The 20093-nt window shown below is 44.5% G+C and overlaps 1 protein-coding gene across 1 annotated transcript; it reads right to left on the bottom strand.

The window, feature by feature from the left end:
- Positions 1 to 3488: 3488 nt before the first annotated feature.
- LOC6587421 lies at positions 3489 to 18401 on the bottom strand. The gene is made up of 7 exons (XM_026994682.1): positions 18280 to 18401; positions 15220 to 15529; positions 9800 to 9953; positions 6591 to 6799; positions 4559 to 4692; positions 4169 to 4490; positions 3489 to 3964 (listed from the first exon to the last, which is right to left on the bottom strand). Exons 2-7 carry the CDS (start codon positions 15266 to 15268, stop codon positions 3765 to 3767), a joined length of 1068 nt encoding a protein of 355 aa, XP_026850483.1. The 5' UTR covers positions 15269 to 15529; positions 18280 to 18401; the 3' UTR covers positions 3489 to 3764.
- Positions 18402 to 20093: the final 1692 nt, after the last annotated feature.

Here is a 20093-nt window from a genome sequence, read left to right as displayed (position 1 = left end):
AAAAACGTTGTTTTTACAAAATATAAAATGTTTTCATAACCCAAAAAAGTTGTTATTATTTTACATAGGTTTTTTACCTTTACTTTAATCAAGATCACTTGAAAATTACTGAAAATAGTCATTTAATAAAACATGGTCAAGTGTCCATACTATTTTTCACACTACTGTAAGTCAAATATTGATCAGATGGTACGACTAGTGCATTAAAAATAGGTTGTACTTAAGTTGTATACTGGTATTCCACCTAACATAGAAACGATCCATCTGCAAGGGTACTTAATGTTTTGGACCCCTTGTCCTGTTGTGTTTGAGGAGCTTTAGATGTAGATGGAATTCTCGATGCACGATGCCCGATGCCCGATTACGAGGACACTCTGTTACACATCATTCTCCCTTGGAATGGTTCATTAGCTGCACTCGCTAGAGAAATGTGCTGCCAAAGCAAATTGTATGCAATCTCGGCATCAGCATCAGCACCAGGCAGCTAGAGGGCTAGAGCTAGAAGGCACCTATTTTTCTTCTCCCTCTTCTCTGACATCGATGCTTCTGTGCGGCTTGAATAAATAATGGCCATATGTCTTGCACGGTGATGCCGATGCCCCGACGGATGCGTTCGTCTTTAAGACGCTCAATTTTCATTTCGTGCCAAGCCATTCCGCTTGATCCCTGGCCAGAGCATACGTGCTCCATAGGCTACTGTTTTTTTTTTTGGCATAAAGCTGGCATAAATGCATTAAAAACAATAAATGTGCAAAGTAGAGCGGCGCTGAAATGCTCGTAAAGTGGACCAAGCTAGACAAGAAGCCAGCCAGGATGTGCTGGCACTCGGCAACGGTCCTCTCGGTGCACCCGCCCCGCCACGGTCATTGCAAATTAATGGCCTTCAAAGTGGTTAAGCAGGAGGAGATGCAGCTCGTTGGACACTCGCTAGCCGGACGCCAGGAGTTCATTGAGTTCACAAAGAGCAGCAGCAAATTTTATGAGTTTCCACGGTAAAATAAGAAATTTTGCACAAAATAATATTACCCAAGCAGAAGGAATGGGAGAAAGAGAGTGCACAGAGAGAGAGAAACTCTGAGAGACAGAGACGAGTAGTTGGCAACGGGGAATGGGACACGGATGGACCGGGGGCAGACTGCTGCTGCCTCTGCTTTTGCTTTTGCTTTTGCTTTTGCTGCCTTTTTCCGTGTTGCCATTAAGTGCAAAAGGATTTTCATTCTTATGCGCATCCTGTGCATAATACACCAGACTCGGCACACGCAAAACTCATTGCTATTGTGTGTATCTGTGTGCGAGTATCTCTCTCTGCATCTGTATGTGTTTGTGTGTGTGTGTGTATGCGCAAGGATATGCCAATTTATTGCACACACGAGTGCATTAGAGTGCCACAGTCCCTGCCCATCTCCCTGCCTGCTTAGCTCTCTCTCCCTCGCCCTCCCTCTTTCTATCTCTGGGCTCGCTTGTGTCTCTCTGCCTCTGTCTTGGTCTGCCCCCAATGCTGGGGCAAAGTTTTTGTGTTCATTTGGCGATTGCGGCTGCTGCATGTCTGGCAGAAATTACTTAATCCTTGCGGTCTTCTGGAGCAGCAAGTGCACTCTGTCCACTGCTCCACTGTCCACTTGTCTGCCCTCTTCCCGTCCGTCCGTTTCATTTACCCATTAAAGCAATTGTAATTGGCATTTGTTGCTATTTAAGCGGCAGGCCGAATCATTTCCTGGAAGGGCTCCCCTTAAAGTCCAGAAAGAGTTTTTCTCGAATGGCCCCCCGGAGTGCCAGGTCCAGGTCCACCTACTGATGACTGGCCCCATCTTAGCGCCTTTAAATATTTGCAGGAACTGGCCTTCTGCTCCTGCTGTTTTATTGCCCCACGAGCCGGGCAGCGGAATCCTTTCCTCGCCGCTGCACTCGCACTCGCTCTCTTTTCAACCCTTCATTTCTCCAGCCCACCACCCTGCTGATGCAGCAGCATCTAGGAGGATGCCAAGAGGATGCCAGGAGGACAACAGGAGGATAGCAAGAGGCAGAAGGCGAACTTGACGGAGAGCGCAACCGTCGGTCCACGTCGCAGATTACAAATAAATTATCGCTTAATAGCCTTTTTACTGTTGTTGTTGTTGTTTTTGTCGGTGCTGCGGGGCACTTCTACTTCTTCCTGCCCCACCCCCACCCCCCGCAACTTTGATCCTTAATTTTTATATGACAGAGTGTGGGAGCCTAACGTTTTCACCAGTCTACTGATGGACGACTCAATCCCGAGATACTTCTCCATTCTGTTTGCAGGTAAATAAGTTAGCTGACCACTGAAAGAGGGTTTCAGAATGACTTTAGCCAGATTCCACCAAGGTATTCTATTCGTTGATCAATGATTAATGTGATAGCGCAAAAACAAAAATGGTAATATCACTGAGCTATGGAAAATGATCTTATCTATCTTGGTCGATTGTTTGGATAATTTCTGATGCACAGTCTCAATCATCACTTTCCGATTTACTTATGTATGGACATATCTCAGTGACCACTGTTTTATATTCTCAGCATTAAATGCCATTTCTACAAAAATAGGGCCCAATAATGCATCAAAACGGAAAATGAAAACTGAAAAATAATAAGATAAGCCAGAAGAGGGGCTGCCCAGGGATTGAGAGGATGGGTGGATGGTTTATTGTTCGATTTTTTCCAGGCAAACAGAAATCAATCTCAGTGCGTCAAGGGACGTAAATGATATGCAATGCGAGATGGTGTCGGGGTATCTTCTATCAACACTATGAGACATGAAATTGAGGACCATAAAAAGTTAGCTTTTAAGCGTTTTGTGAACAAAATCTATTGGCTGTGGCTGTGCTATACCAATAAAATACTACTGAGTTTTGAGATTGGTGTTGTTCGACCTGTACGAATAATTGAATCCGACAACACATACAGCAGCAGGCTTTCCTAAATACAGGTAGTACAAGGACTACGCCCAAGAAGCTCAACTTTGCTGTCGAGTGTTGCGGATGCCTGGATGAGGAGGCTTGGATACTGGGTGCCACACAGGCGGGCGGCGTCCTGACACGGCCCCTACACTTGTTGTCGGCTGCCATTTTCACAGCCACAAACTTGCGTATGCAAAGGGGAATTGCAATTGAATTCATTGAATTCGATTTAAAAACGAAATGAAAACGAGACGAACGATTCAGGCCGGGGCGATGCCAGAGCAGGCCAGGGAAATGGCAAGGCAATGGCGATGGCGATGTATGGGTGTGGCACACACATAGCTGCCGGGCCCCGAGGCACGAGAGGCATGTACTCACTCCAAACAAAAAAATATACGAAATTCAAATGAAACAACAAAAGAAAAAACAATCCGAAAAAATTGGAACCCAACAACATATTTAACAGCACTTTTGCGGTTGTCTGAAAGGATGCATGGGCGGGCGTGTGGAAATCGTGGGCGTGCCTGGAAATGTGCTTACAAAAAAACAGACGAAATCATTTGTTTGGTTGCATGTTTATTGATGATGTTTCGTTTGTTCTTACAATACCATTGCATACTTAGAGGCTATTTACAGGGTTCGCTTGCCTTGGCTTAAGTTACAGGTCTCCCCACTTCATGTAATTATTTTTTGTTACTCAGTGACATTTATTACAATTATACATACAAATTACATAGGTTTGCCTTTTGTTTTTTGTAAATTCTCACGTGCATTTCAGTTGCTTAGAGCTATAAAATGGTTGAAACAAACGCAACAAAAACCGGAAAATAACAGAAAGTCCATTCCGCACTACGGCCAGCAGGGGATTCTACTCGCACTCGCACACGCACACGCACTCGTCGACGCCATTTTGTAGCGCGCCGACTTCCGTGCGCCATATTGAAATGTCAGTGGCGTCAAGAGTCGCGCTGCGGTTGCTGCAGCCGCAGACGCCATCACCAGGAGCAGCAGCTGCTGCAATTGTATGCTGTGTCCACCACGAGTGGCAACTGCAACACAGAGCGAAAGAGACAGAGAGAGAGAGAGAGAGAGAAATTGTATTAATTTGTGTTGAAAATTGTCCAAATATGTCTGTCCGCATGTCAGTCCGTTAAAAATATATTTATTTTTAATTAGCGGCCACTGCAATTGCGGTCGAGTGCATTAAGAGAGGTCGCCCACAGAGGGGGAGGAGGACTGGAAGGGCCACCCACCCGATCTCGAGTTGATCAGCTTTTGGTTCTTCAGGTCGATGTCATCCCGGAAGAGCTGCGCGTACATGCTCGCCTCTCGCTGCAGCTGCGGATACCTGTCGATCTCGGCCACACATCGCAGCTCGAGGCCGAGGCGGGCCGGGGAGATGGTGCGCTTCTGCTGCGGCTGTTGCTGACGCTGCAGCATCAGCTGTTGCAGCTGTGCCTGGTGGAAGCGCGGCTCGTTGGCGTAGAAGTTCAGCTGGGACACGATGCGCCGCAGATTGTAATCGTGGGCGGCAATCGTGGTCTCAATGCTGGGCAGGAGATCCACCAGCGAAACCTATTTAATTTTGAAGAAACAGACTTGGTTAAAGCATATGTAATCATAGATGGATGAGTGGTCCATACCTTCACTCCATTGATGTACCATGCGATCCGCGTGAATAGGCTGGAGAAGTCCGTACTGCAATTCACCTGAACAAAGTCGTCGAAGCGGTACATGGAGTGAAAGCTGCTGATAAGGGGATTGTTCTGAGGAAGAGCTGCAAGGGAGAACATTTATATATTAATATTAAATAATATAAATCTTGTGAAGAGTGTAATGCCCTCTAAATCATCTAAGAAGTCTGATATGCTTATGGTATCCTTGGCCTACTTATTGTTTCCCGAAACTGAAGCTATCCAAACCTTTGCGACTGACAAGCATAGCTCTTGTTTTCTCCTTTCAAGAGCTAACCTTGTGAAAAGGATTGGAGATTTTTCGACAGCAAGGGGGTTATGGGATCTGTGCTTTTCAAAAATGGATTTTCTCAACGGTAAGGGGCAGAGGCAAAGGTAGGGGATTTCGAACTACTGAAGTGGCACAAAATGAAAGAGAAGGCTTTGCGATTTTAGTTTTATTTATTCCAGATATTTCATTGGGAAGGGAGAAAAGCTTAAACGATGCAGGGTTAGGAGTGAGGTGAGGATTTCAAGGCGTTGTTATCAGGTTCATGTTCGAATTGAAAGGAAAAGGAGGAGCATGAACCAACATATGGATATTCAATATTTAGATGTTGCATAAGTAGCTCTTCAGTCTGGTTATGTATTCAGGAAAGTGCCTCTTCAATCTAGTCGCAAAAGATCCATTACTTCAGCTACAACTTTAAGTAAACGTATTCCCATCGCACAGAGTGAATGGAGGACAGATGATTTCTTCTCTGGCTGACTGCATCGCAGTTATTTCCTTAGCTAATTTTAAACGCACATTACACATGCAAATGGCGCACCTTTGTTGCTGCCGTCGTTCTTGTTCTCGCTGTTTGGCTGTGTTTGTGTTGCGAAACTTCTCTATTTGCTTTTGATAAATTTTTAAAAATATTTTAGCAACAGTGGAGCAGCAGAGCCTGAAGCAGACGCGGGAGCAACACAGAGGCAGTGCTCTGCTGCCCCCCATCTACAAGATATTTATTCTATATCAGCGGAAAAATAGATGATCATAAAACACATGCAGAGAAGCATCCTGCATGTTTGTGTATGGCTGTGGGTTGTTCCACGAGGTTGTGCGAGGGAAAAGTAAAAGCGAGAATAAAATAAAGCAGAACAGAGAGGAAGGCAACACGCACATGCAGCAGGGGCAGGGACAGGAGCAGGAGCAGTAGCAGTAGCAGAAGTGAGCCAGGCGGGTGGGCCCTGGCGGAGTCGCCTGATGAGGAGCCAGAGCCGGCAGGAGGCGGAGGCGGTGGCAGTGGCGGAGCTTTTCATTTTAGCGATATCCTTTTTAAGCATAAAGTGCTGCCGTAAATCACAGAGCCGCACAGACACACACACACGAGCAGTGGAAGGAGCCGTAGGTTCCTGTGCGCTGTGTCCGTGTCCATGTCGAGGCGGGCGTGTATCTGAGTGGGAGTATGCTCGCTGTGCGGATGCGAATCACATGCATCTCTTGGTTACATTTTATGAACGCTCGCTGTTCCTTTCGCGAGCACATCCTGCCTGCCTGCCTGCCTGCCTGCCTGGCTGCCTGGTTGCCTTGCAGCTTATCCTGTGCGTGTGCACTCCCCCCGCAGTGGCAGCCACTTTGCCAGCTCGTCATATATGCAAACGGCCCCTGCTCTGCATGTTCCTTGCAGTTTTCTTCCCGTGTTGTTTACTATTAAAATATCACGGAAATTACACATTTTACTCTGCTTATGCAATGCAGAGCAAAGGCAGTGCCTGTAGTGGCAGTGGCAGCCCTGAACGTGTGCCCGGAATGGGAATGGGAATGGCAACGAGGTAATGGTAACGAAGAGTAAGCCTGCGGCGTAAAATATTTACATCATACACTCCCACGTACTCGTACTCGTACTCGTCCTCGTCCTCGTATGTAGGTGAGTCAGTCCTTAATTTAAGACTAACAATTGAAACAGCATTTCATTAGTCAGCAAGTGCTGGAATCCTCGAATCAACTTCCACTTACCCTCTACGCTCATGTTGGCATCGCGTGCAGTTAACTGGAAGTGGGGCGCATCGCCGGACACTTCGCACCTGTAGACTCCGGACGATTTGATGCCCAATAAATTAAGCTCCACGCGACACGAGGATTCATTGCATTCGTTGCCGTCATCGATCAGCTGCACACCGTCCACCGCGAATGGTATATATGTGGGTGGCGTAAGTGGCGAGTATCTACAAGGGAGAAGATATGAAGAGTGAGCGAGGAAGGAAGATGTTCTAGCAGAGTAGCAAAGTGGCCGCAAATTGCAGCAAGTCCGTTTCCCCTGCCTCCCCTGCCTCAACCAAGGCCCACTGATAATCTGCAGATGTGTGTCGTAGGCTTGGGTTAAAAGCTTTCAAAGCCATCAACGAAAACTGGCCAGGAAATGGAGAGAATCGTTTCTTTTTCCCCTTCTCTTCTCTTCCCTTCCCTCCAGCCCTATCCCTCGCCCCGACAAGTGGCTTACATGCACTCAACCTTAACTGATTGCCAATGTGGGTCTGATGTGGAAATGGACATGGGCATGGGCATGGGCATCCCTTTAATTTGTTTTGTATTGTGGATTGATGCTCATTAATCCCACAAATGCCTCAAAACATGTAAAAAGAGAAATCCACAACAAAAAGTGTTCAAGTGGAAAACTTGTCCAACACTAAAGCACACACACTGAGGCAAGCACAGAGCTATCAAGTGGGTCTCCAACACGCCTTGGGGCATATAAATAAAAGCACCCCAAGCATTGAGAAAAAGCGTTGCCTACTTTTGTGCGCTGCTGTAGTGTTGATAAGTCGCCTTTGTGTGCTACTTGTTAATAGCCACGACAGGGGATGGGGCAGTGGACGGGCCGGGTGCTGGTTGCGCATTATTTGCGGCTTAGGCGGTAACTGCGGCAGCAAATCAACAAATTTGATAAGCAATATAAACGGCAGCCGCTGTCCCAGTGCCTGTCCCAGCCCCATTCCCTGTGCCAAAAGCGCCTCGTTACAAGGGGATTTGTGTGAGGGGACAGAGGCGAATGGACAGATTCTTTCTTTGGGAATAAAGTAAAAAACCAAAATATACATTACATTAATTTTACTGGGGAAAACCTTCTGCAAAGGGAATAACTGGCCAAGGCCAAATCTGGCTGGGGGCTAGAGAGACGTTTGCTTTATATACTCCCAACCAGCACTAAATCAAACAAAGCCAACAAATTTTTGGAAACATTTTTTCCATGTTTGATTCAACTGAAAATCACTTGAATATTTTTTCACTTGAAATTGCTCACAAATTCATGGCAAAAGTATCCCAAGTTCCACAGAAATGTTTCACGTTGTTTTCAAATTTTTTTCTTTGATTTCGGATTCTATTCCGGGCTATTGAAATCATTTTTTCGTTCTAAAAAGGCATGTGAAAAATACATGAGCGTTTTCTCCGAAATTTCATTACAAAATAAATGGGGTCATTAAGGGTAAGATTAAAAAACAAATTTTAATGATAGGAAATACTTTCGAACAGTTTTTCCGTTCGCAATATTCTTAATAATTTTCATTGACAAGTAATTCCACAAAAAAGTGGCCAAAAGTTTGAACAAATATTTAAGTTTCTCTGCGAACTTTTGCTGCTCTTTGTTGGTAGCTCTTCTGGCACTGTTTGCTTTAATTTGCATTTGGCTGGCGAGTGCAAGTGGAATTGCAATTTGCCTTCAGTTGACTTTTACGTGCTGCTGTCTAATTAAAACTTTCTCCCGCCCTCGTCCTAACCTTAGCCCCCTGGCGCTTGCTAACTGTTCCGCTTTCCTTCGCTTCCTCCATCTGTATATCAGTATCTGCATCTGCATCTGTATCTGTATCTGTGTGTTCTCCGTTTTGTCCCTATACCCATACAGTTGTGCTGCAAGTATGTGAGGGCGGATATCAGGGAGCTGCTCATTTTTAATTAAGCAAAACGCGAAGCACCCACTTGAGATTTTTCATTACTCTGCCCCAGACATGTGCATGAGGCATGTGCCTCCCCACTGGCGAAGAGGCATTCAAAGAGAGAGAATAATGACGGCTTGCCACTTGTTGTGGCCGACTTGAGGTCGAATGACCATTTAATCATCATATTTGGCCTGCTCGGACAAAATATCTGGCCAGGTTGGGTCTTTTGGCCAATTAATTTGTTGTTTGTCTCGCTGCAAACGATGTGTGCATAAATAATAAATGCTGTGAGTGGGGAAGGGCTCAAGAGGTAGGTCTGCGCAAGCACATGCCGCCTAGGATGAGGAGCTGACGAGGAGGAGGAGGTGACCAAACATTTAAATTAATTTGCCAACACAAATTAATTTATTTAATAATTAATGGAGCAAGAAAGTCTGCCGCAGTGCCAGACAATGAACATATTTGTGTGGAATATGCGTACTCGTACAATATATGTGGGTATACTCGCACACCCCCATGCAAAAGCATTCTGAGGCAAACCCCTGATTGTGGCACGGATGCCACATGCATCTGACAGCTGCGCCCTGGAATAAATATCATAAATTATGGCCAAAACAGTGCGTCAAAAAACTATACGACGTATGTAAAAAATACAACATTTTAGCAACAAAAATTGAATGAAACTTATTGTTGGCCTCAACATGTTTGCTTGTAATAATAACGGACTACATTTCTCAATTGTCAACTGCATATTTTACTAAAATTTATGATAATAATTCATTAATTAGTAATTTAAATTACACGTACTATGTAAATGTTTTAAAATTGGTATAATTTGTGGCTCTCATTTTACATTACCGTGTTTCATATTTGTCAATCATTTGATTTGAGTTAATAAACACACTTTAACGATTACTAAATATTTAATAGCTATACTTTTCACTGTTCAACAATTGAAAAATATTGGCAGGGATTACAATAATTGTGTGGGAAAACATTAAGGCAACAAATTAATGATATATAAAAAGTAAATGTAAAAAAGTATGTTAACGAACTAAGAACTAATTATCATTAAAATCTTTGAATAAATCCATTAAATAAATCCCTTCTAAGAATATGCTTAAAATATTTGATAAAAATATTGCATTATTTAACCTATGCTGCTATAGTTCTATAACGCACTGTATTTGTAACACATGCATAGGCCAGAGCACGTCTGCACACACAACGCCCCAACGCCCCAATGCCCCAATGCCCAAATATGCCATTTTGATGCTGCTGCGTACTTACCTAAAAAACTCCTTTCCGTTTTTGTACCACTTAACCGAATTTAACGTGTGACCACTTATGTCATAGCTGCAGGATAATGTCACGTTATCACGAAAATCAACAATTTGTGGCACATTGATGTCAGTCACACGTAGACACTGAATGCGTCGCACAACTGCCGCACGCCAGCAACCGAGCAGCAGAGCAGCAGAGCAGCAGAGCATGGACCCAGACGGTGGCAGAGCGGGGCCGAGGAGAGCAGAGCAGAGCAGAGCAGAGAGGAGCAGAGAAGGTTAGTGCCATGCAACGAGATGAAAAACGTCAGATAAAATGATGAGAAGTGCCATAAAAATATGGAATACACGTATACGTATACAAAAAGTAAATCAGAAAATCAAAAAATCAGAAAACCGAAAACGAAAATGGAAAATGGAAAATGTTTTGCATTCGTCTGCTTTAAATTGAGGCATTAAGCCAGTCCGAGCCGAGCAGCACCCGGTCTCGATGGCATGTCAGAGATTGCCGAGCAATAAAAAGATATATAATTTGGTATGTATGTATATTTTTTTAAAACCAGCAAAAGGAAAAGCAAAATGGGAGGGGGCGGGTATTGTGTAAGCTTTGATCGGAGTCTGAGAGTGCTTACTTTGATTGTTGTCTATAAAATCAGACAAGAGTATACATATACTCCAAAGAGATATACTATAGAGATTAAATCTCTAACTAGTTCTTTAAACAAAAGTAAAGATCTAATAATTATGTTATCTTTTCCTCATTCATGGTCGTAAATTAGTAATTATTTGGAATGGTACATTTTAATCTCATCAGCAGCACAAGAAGAAAATGTTAAATATTAAAGTAGTCAGAGAAAACAGACAGACAAACAGGGAACTGAGAACAATGGAAAGCGACGCACAACTCCTAATTGAATGAACTTGTAGAAATGCTCAGCTCTAAGGCTGAGACGGGCAGAGTCTGGGGCAACGACAGATGCAACAAAAACCAGCTAAACGGTGCCACCAACAAAAGCAGCAGCCGGCAGAGCAGCAAGAAGAAAAAGGACAAACCGCGAGCTGGTTTTTACAATTTGCGGAACGTTCTTAAGTGCAAACAGACAGAGCGAGAGAAAAAAGGAAATGCCGGAAAAAATGGTTAATATCATTAGCTGCAATGGGTTCTGCTGTTGCTGCTGCTGCTGCTGTGGTAGCGGTTAGGTGTTTTTCCTGCCTCCTATTGCTCCGAAGGCCCTTCGCGTTTTTCCTGGAAGAAGTTGCTGGTGGAAATTTCCATAATCCGGGCAAAGGCTTGTTGCAGTTGAAGTTGCAACTGCATTGCAGGAGCCCAGTCCCGCATGATAAGCAAGCAATCCCGGAGACGAAAGCAAGTGGATGCCGACAGCCGACAGCCGGCAACCGACAACTTGTGCATAATTTCACCAAATCGCATTAGGTAACAGCAACAGAGGCAGCAACAGTTGACGCAGTGGCAACTGCAACTGCAACTGCAACACTCGTGAATTTAATTTGTCGCCGTTTACAGTTGAAATAACTTGCAAGGATGTCAAAAGTTGCGATTGCCAAAGGCAGCTTAGTCGAGTATTTATTTTCGTTTTTCGACACTGCCGCTACCACTACCACTACCACTGCCAACAACCTTTTCGAATTGTTGGCTATCCCTGTCCCTATCCAGAGCGCTGTTTGATTGCAGAACATCGGGATTTGTGAGATGCAGGGGCAGAGGAGCAGACGAAACTTGCTAAAACTTTCCATAGACAAACAGACAAAAGTGCCTAGCGGTCGCAGCGATTGCAGCCTGATTTCGATTCTGATCCTGACATGAGTCCTTTGAAGCATGTCAAAGCACTAGACGAACAACGAAAGCAACAGCAACAGCAGCAACAAGGACGACAATGGAAAACACATTTGCAAATGGCAGCGGCAACCGCAGCTTAATGACAGGCTTTCCAGCAGTTCTCCAGCAGAGGAAAAGCAAAAGGAAAACTTCACCTGCGCGGCCAAAGGCACGTCCTGGGCTCGGCTGCGGCTCTCGTTCGAGTGTATGTCGGTGTGTACCTATGCAAACAAATGCCGTGTCTTTGCGTGTATATGTAAATAATAAAAATAAGTACATCAAATACAGACAAACGAAACTTTTTGCACGGCAATCAACGCACTTGAGTGAACTTTGCTGCCTAACAACCAGAACCGGAGACGTAGACGTAGGCGGAGACGTAGACGGAGACAGAGACACGGACGTAGTCTGGAACAGAGACTGACTTAGACGCAGGGACAGAACCAGAACCAGAGACAGAGACAGAGACAGCTACGGCAACACATCAATTTGTTGTGGCGGCTGTAGTTTCTCTCTTTCTCTTTCTCTCTCCCTATCCCAGTGTCTCTCTGTCTGTGTCTGCCTGCACGTTTCGTCTTGCTCGTCTGACTCTGGCGCAGCTGTTCGCTTGCGGTCTGGAAACCCCCTCGAACCCGCTCAACCAAAGCCGATATCTTTGCCATTTCTAATGAAAGTCAAGGAGCAAAAAGGAATAGCTTTTCAGAGCTATACTCGTGAGAAGATTCAGAGGGATCCCCCAACTCAAATCCAGAATCAACGATCGTTTGCTTCTCACAGAGCGTCTCTAATTTCTTCGATCGAAGCCTAACAGATTCCCTTCGTATAGAAATGTGTGATGAGATATAGTGTGTTTGAGTCAAGGAGATTACAATAGATCCCAGTTGGCAAAGAAGCCAATGATTTGTTGCGTGTATTCTTTGTAGAAAGAGTCTGCATTAGCTGTAGGACATTGACTTCTAAGTTTCGTGATATAAAGATCTCTGCCCAAGAAATGACCCTGGATTTTTAATCAGCTTCAGCTCTGAGGGTGCTTACCATCTGCTTGGAATGTGCCACTATCTACGAGCAAAGATGCCTTTCGGAACAGCATCCTCCTATTTATGCCCGCCTTTTCCGTTGGCCATAAGCGGGACAACATTATTTTTGCCCATACTATGGGGCTTCAGCTCAAATCCGCTTTAAACATTTGCCGCCGACGATAAACGCTCGAACAGACAAATCTGCACTGGCCCACTGGAGAAGGAATATGAAAGCAGCTGTGGGAAGGTGGGAACAAGGAGACCAGGCCAGGCGTCTATAATTTGCATACAAATGCGGGGCCAACGAGAACGACAACGACAACGACAAGTAGGAGACTTCAAGTCCATGGCAGGGTTTGTTTGGATTGGGTTCGCTTCGGTTTGGTTTGGGCAGGGGAGGGCGTGGCTGGGATTGGAGTTTGTTTTAGTTTGGTCGGGGGCAAGTTGCGTTGGATGCGCTGCGGCAAACAAACACAAATAAAGATGCTAATCTCAGCCAGAAGCGGAAGCAGCAGCAGCGGCAGCAGCAGAGGCAACAAAAAATCGAGCATCTAAACGAGCAACATGAGCAGGGCAAGTGGGGCAGCAAAAAGCATGGCTCCGTTGCCGTTGCCGTTGCCTTTGCCCGGACAACTACTATGCTGAGATTCCTTAGCTGATGCGGAGCTTTTGTTGTTTCTGGTTGGTTTTTTGTTCAAATCCCATTTGGTATGCAGCCGAAGCCGGATCGGAAGACCTGAATCGGGAGCTAAATCGGGAGCGGAGCTACGCAAACGCGTGAAAGTTTAAAGTTGATTTGGCTCTGACTTCGACTTTGACTTCGAGTTCGACTTGCGGCTTGGATTTGGCAAGAGGATTTGTCGGTATTGTCTGCCGCTGCCTGGCATCATATTAGTGTCAGTTCTGGCCCATGACAGTCGAAACTCTTATAGTTTCCCCGGGAGGTACTTTGCATCCTCCGTTCAAGTGTAATTTGTGTGTGCAAACAAGGCGGAGACATCGTTTCGTTTACGCCGGGGAGCCTGGGAGCCTGGGAGCCGGCTCATAACGCACACTTACTAAAATTGAAGACACTTGTAAAATCGGCAATTTGTTTAAATAAACTTTATGGCTCTCGAAGCGGGTGAGCGAGTGCCTGCCCCGCAAATATTTATTTTCTTTATAGCAGGCAATGGCCTCAGCCTCCACCCCCACCCCCAGTCCCAGTCCCCGTCTGTGTTTGCACTGAATTTTCAGAGCGTCTATAAATTTAAGAAAAGTGCAAATAAAATATAGCGAGACACACTTATATTTTCACAGTTTTCCTGCTCTTCATACTGGGGTGTGTGTGTGTGTGTGTGTGTGTGTGGGGCAAATCCTTTAAGGCGTACTCCGCAATGGAATTGTCGCATTTATGTTTGGTTTATGCAAATTTGTTGACTGTCGGGGCATTTGTCCTTGTCCTTGCCAGTGGAGAATTCTCTCCTCAAACAATGCATGGCATAAAAAGCGAAAACTGTGGACATTTTGTGCATCGTTTGTTGACACATTTCCTTGGTAATGAAATTGGTTTGCATAGATAATGAGTTCCATAAATGGAAAATTTAATGGGAAAAAGAATCAATAAAAAATATAATATATTTTTAACCAGCTCAAAAGAGCACAGTTTTATCACAATATTCAAGCAGATGAAAGCCCCTTTCAATTTCCATTTTCTGCATTCATTTTCTCGTTTTGCATAATAATTTTGTTCCCTTCTCTTGCCTATCATTTCAGCTGGAATTATATGTAAATTCTCAATTACCCATGTAATTTACGCAAAGCGAATGAGTTCAATAAAATCTATTTCCTCCGAATGTCTCATCCTCAAATATCGCTCATCCGCAGTGTGGGACAGCCAGAGGCAGGACAGACAACTCTACTCCAAGTCAAGGACAGGCGAAGGACAGGGGAGAAAAAACACTTGGCTTATCTGCGGCAGACGCATAAAAGCTAATTGAAATTATTATTTTTATTTGCGATGCGGAATTCAGCTCGTTTCTTTCCCTTCATTGGGCCATAATTAAAAGTGTATTTAAAAAACAATTTCGGTGGCATAAAATTAACATAAATTGATGTGGTTAAGGTCGGGTCGGGTCGGGTCGGGTCAGATCAGGTTGGTTCTGGGTCGTGGCGGGTCGAGTCGGGTCGGGTCGGAGGCGGCGACACCCAGACAAACACATTTATTGCTATGCTAATTTCGAGTTTCAGTTGAGCTCCAAGTTCGAGTCACACGGCGGCCAAATGCACAATGGCGACGAGCGGAAACGGAAATGCCTAAATGACTTTCCATCGTGCTGGTGTGTGTGTGTGTGTGTGAGCGAGTGTTGGTGTGCAGCCACAAAGTTGCCGACATCGTGGACTGTGTCGTAAAAAAGGTTTGGTACGGCTTGTGAAAGGATTAAAAGCAAAAGGCAATAAAATGAAAAGTTTCAAATATTTTCATTATTATAACCGGCTTGGCTCGGACCAGCTCCAGCCCCGGCCTGTCCCGTCCCAGACTAGGGGCTGGGCTGGGAGCTTGGTCTGGCTGCGGCTTTAACTTGGACTTACCCAGGAGCATGTGGACGCTCAGCTGCAGCAGCCACCGGCCATAGTCCATTGTGGTGGTCGCCTTTTAAATTCCTTGTTGCTCTCAGGCCGTTCGTCCTGGCCCCGAGGAATGGGAATGGGGCGGAGAATCCAGCCAGAAACTTTGCTCTTTGGCCACACTCAATGGCCGGCCATATTTTCTATTAGTACAAACTTTTTGAAGCCAACTTTTCGCCCTACGCGTCGCTCATGATTACACAGGCGGCCGTATATCTACATACATATAGTTCCGATATCGATAAATGCCATTGACAGTTCAGCGGCCAATGAGCTAGAAAAATAAATGGAGAATCCTTGTTACAAAAAGAAGGAAGAACTCGTGTTTTTTTTGCTTTTTGTTTTAAGGTTATTAAATTTGAAAACTTTTTTGGCGTCAAAGTCCAAAGAACATTCATCTCCGCTGGCTCTCTCTCTCTCTTACACACATTCTATATCTCTCTCTCTTTCTTGCTGCCGCACGTGTCTGACTTTTAAAAAGTTTCAGTTTTGCTTTTTTATTAAACTTCCTTCTTCTATTTTTTGCTGGCTCCATTCTGTTTGGCCACTGCATTTGTTTATTGTCATTGTCAGCGTTATTTAAACGTTGACAGTTTCCAAAATTTCCCATGGTCGAACAGCAGCAACAAGAACAACAATCTACAAAAGCGGAAAAAATACAAAAATTGTGCAGACAGTGCTTTTGTTGGTGTTGCTACAACTTTGTCTGCCTCAGCCAGAAGCCAAAAACTCCCCATGGCTGCCCTGCCCCACTTTGTGATCCAGGCCCAGGCCCAGGTCCAGTCTCAGGTTCAGGCTGAGTCCCAGACACATCCGAGTCTGAGTCCGAGGTCAGGGCGATTCGGGCTTTGTGGCACAAAGTCCTTTAATGCTCTAATCAAATTGTGGCTTCTTTTTTGTGCGCCCATATCCCCGTGCCCCGCCCCCTCCTTGCGGAGGTTGCCCCTTGTTAATGTGGCTGTTATTGTTGCTGTTGCTGTTGCTGATGCTGTCGTCATTGTTTTGGTTTCATTGACGCGTTTATTAAAATTACCGTGGAAAACTTTTGCTGCGGAACGGCATTTTATTTTTAATAACGGAGCAGACAGACGATCCATGGAAATGGAAGTGGGATGGGGCACAAGCGGATGTTTGCTCCTAAAAATATCCATTTAATTTCGCTCGAGCCTGAATAATTTACGATTCAGGGCTAGGGCGGGGAAGGAAGGAAGCCCAGACGAACGGACGGAAGGAAGGAATAAACACAAGTGAATGGGTTAAATATTTGATTATTTGGCCAAGTTCAAATCGATGTGAATGTAAGTTTCAATAAATGTAATCTAACTTGGCCTTTGTTTAAGGAATTTAGCTCTGAACGCATTCTTTGTGTACTGAACAGAATACAAATATTGTACATGATAGCTAAAAATATTGAAATATTGAGTAAATATTGTCTGAAATTAACTTAAAAACAATTTATTTGTTTAAGGCAAAATCGTTTAGTACTGTATTATTCCAACTTTGACTTACACCTCAGTCAGAGATCGCTTACAAAAGACGGGACTCCAACAAGGAAGGAGTGTGAGCAGAGGAGAAAACCCTTTACAAATAATGAAGCAGAATATGAAACTAATGAAACAGGAAAAACAAATACCTACCTATGTATCATAAACGTTTATTTTGGCATGTATGTCTATGAAATATTTTAGTGAAATGAGTGTACATTTACGAATCTATAAAAAGGTTATACAAACAAAGTTGATTGTTCGTTGCTCAGCGTTTTCTAATACGAGTATGCCAACCATATCAATCACCATAGTCGAGACCAATTTGGCCAGCAACAAATCAACTCGTTGGAGTGTCAATGTCAGATATAAAGTTTGGCCAAATTGCCTTGTTCCGAGCCGTTGTTCCGTGCCATATGCGAAGAGAGTTTGGCCAACTGCTAATTGAATAATTTGAGTGCAGTTTCGGCATCATCATTTGAGCCATGGAATGTGTGTCTGTCAGAGAAATCGAGCCAAGTCTGCTTTGGGACGACAATAAAAATATTTAGACAGCAATATGATTTGCAATTCAAATGCATTTCCCAGAACACCCAGAGCGACCACACACATGCGCATGCACATGAATCCGAAAAATGCCTTGCAAGACAGATAACAAAACGAAATCAAATCAAATGCAGAATAGCCTTTTCACATTTCAGTTACAGCCTGACAACAATCTACTCTGTCGGAGAGGCTGTCGAATGTCGCAATGACAGTTTTCCAATTTGAATTCTCTGACAATTGTTTTGCTCTGACTTCCTGCACAGGCCTGCAGGCGCTCTAATCTCTCGAGTCTCTCGTCTTGCAATTATAATGAAAATATCAAATTAATGGCAATATCGACATGTTCAGAGTGGCTTCAATTGGCATTTCCACTTCTACTGCCAATTTGAGTGCCAGTTGCACCAGCAATTGCATTTGCCCTTTCCTTTGTTGGGCTTATCAATTTGCTCTCAATTTGTTGTACGTTAACATGGCGTATACGCAACATGTTTCCAATCAAAGGAGACAATGTCAAGCACACACTCGCAGAAACACACTCGTTCAGCAGTACACAGAAATGGAGCGCACAAACAGGGACACACAGATACACACGCATACACCGTGTGAGAGACTTAAACAGCTCTGCTTGGAGCCGAGTTAATTACTTAATGGCAATGTAATGTATACACATACATAATTAACAAACATTTCATTGACTGGCTTAAATGACACACACTCTCGTGCACCCTCCCTCCCACACAAACACACACACACACACACATACACACAGACACACACATCTAAAACCTACACAGAGTATGTCACACGGTTCTGCTGGCTCTTGAAATATTTATGAGTTTTGTGCATCAGCAACAGTCAGTTGGCTCTGACTCTGGCTCTGCTTGTGGTTGCTGGCGCTGTTGCTGTTTTTCAATGGCTCCATTTGCATAAATGCATAATTTCACAAACACACACCAACAAATACATTCGCACACACACACATTATCGGACATACTTGTACGATCATACAGCTCTATGAGTTTATAGCTTTATTTAACTGCCATTTGGTTTTGGTGGACCGGTTTGACGCTTTTTTCGTTGTCGCTTAGAAAACCGAACCGAGCCGCTCCGCTTCGTACCGCTCTGCACCGCGCCGCTGCGTAGAGTGGCAACTCTTTGATGCCGTGGACATGGTTGGCAGACCATTGCCGGCGGAGTGCCGCCGTCTCGCTGAGGCTGCTGGAGCAGCTTCGTTTCCGCTCGTTCATCCCCAAAGCTGCCGAATGTCCTGGGCGCGCCTTCTGCTGCTAGTCCTCTCTTTGCTCTATTTCTTTGTCGCTTTGTAGCCTTTGTAGCTACTGTTGCCGTTTACAGCTGTTAAGTTAACAGAGTGGAGAGTTATTAACAGACTGTTTTAACCAATAACAGCGAACAGAGCATGTTAGAATATGGATGCTGTAACGAAGCAGTATTTTATGGTTATGTTATGTTAAATGGTTGTGGCTTTGATTAAAATTGCTCCATGTAAAGCACAACAAAGTAATGGCATAGCAGGGCTCGATTCCAAATGGAAATACTTTATATAGCCGGAGGTTTACTCAATTACTCAATTTACGTGCATCATGGCTTAATTTTGACTTCGATATCGTTTCGATTGAAATGTTACCAACGTTTTCCGACCTCACCTGTTTATATGCAGTGTTTCGAAGTTTGTGCCCTTGTTCAGCCTGGCTAAATCCCTTCATTTAAGCTTCGACCTTAGCTTCTTAGCGCGTGGCAGGTTCAACTGCAGCATTAACGGGCGGCGGCCTTGTGCATCCAAGTAGACAATTGAAAAATAACCAGAAAACCGCGACTCCTCCCTCTTGCGGCGCTGAAATCCTATTAGCCACATGTCTGTCTCTTTTGGACGGGAAAATGCATCGCTTAAGCTGCAGCGGAAAAGAAATGGAATTCCGCTGGCAAGCGGCAAGCCGCTTAGTTTCTTATCGATTTCATTTGTTGTACTCGGCCTGGGCCCGGGAACGGGCTCGGGGGCAGGCAGGGCAAGGGTTTCCAGTGGGAAACGGCTGCAGTTATCAGTCACTCACAGAGTCGCAGATGCTGCGCGTGGCAAGGCCATACGAATGCTCGGAGGGACAGCCAAGTCCTGTACCCGACTTGCTTCTGACAGCCAGGCTGATGTTAATGTTGTGCTGTGGTTTGTTGTGGCACTGTCGCTCCGATGCTTCTGGCGGGTTCACGAAAGCAATATTTCAAATCCATAATGATGTCATAGACACTCCTGCCACCGATTTATCCTTAATGGGTTACATGCTTTCGACTCAGATAATTTAATTTTGCTGATAAAGTTTAAACAGGATATTAAAATCAACTCAAATCAATTCAAATGCATTTTCCTCTCTGCTCGGCTGGCAATAATTAATTTTTGTAAATTGACGGCGCAGCCATTTCGGGCTTGTTAAAAATCAATAAAGCTTATGGGCTTAATGAGCTCAACGAGTCCACAAGGTGACGGTGCCCCCACCACGGCCAGGCCCTCGCATTAAGCCGATTTAATATTCAAGTATTTATCAAAAATATTTTGCACACTTTTCCCGCAACTTACATCGCTATAAACTGCAAATATTCGAGCATATTTATTTAATTTCTGGCATTGTGGCCTGAAAAACACTGCCTTCCCGAGGGATTTGCCCTAGGCCACGGCCATGACCCCAGAGGTGAGATCGCAAACTATGGCGATTGCGATGTTGCTCTAAAATGGAAGCTAGAATGAAGTTGGTTTACGGAGGTTGCAGCTTATTTGAAGTCTAAAAAAGACCTAATGCA

The sequence above is a fragment of the Drosophila persimilis genome, unplaced genomic scaffold, assembly GCF_003286085.1.
Source record: "Drosophila persimilis strain 14011-0111.01,24,50 unplaced genomic scaffold, DperRS2 tig00000000-arrow-pilon, whole genome shotgun sequence".
NCBI classification, from domain to species: domain Eukaryota; kingdom Metazoa; phylum Arthropoda; class Insecta; order Diptera; family Drosophilidae; genus Drosophila; species Drosophila persimilis.
This window is presented reverse-complemented; position numbering and strand designations above follow the sequence as displayed.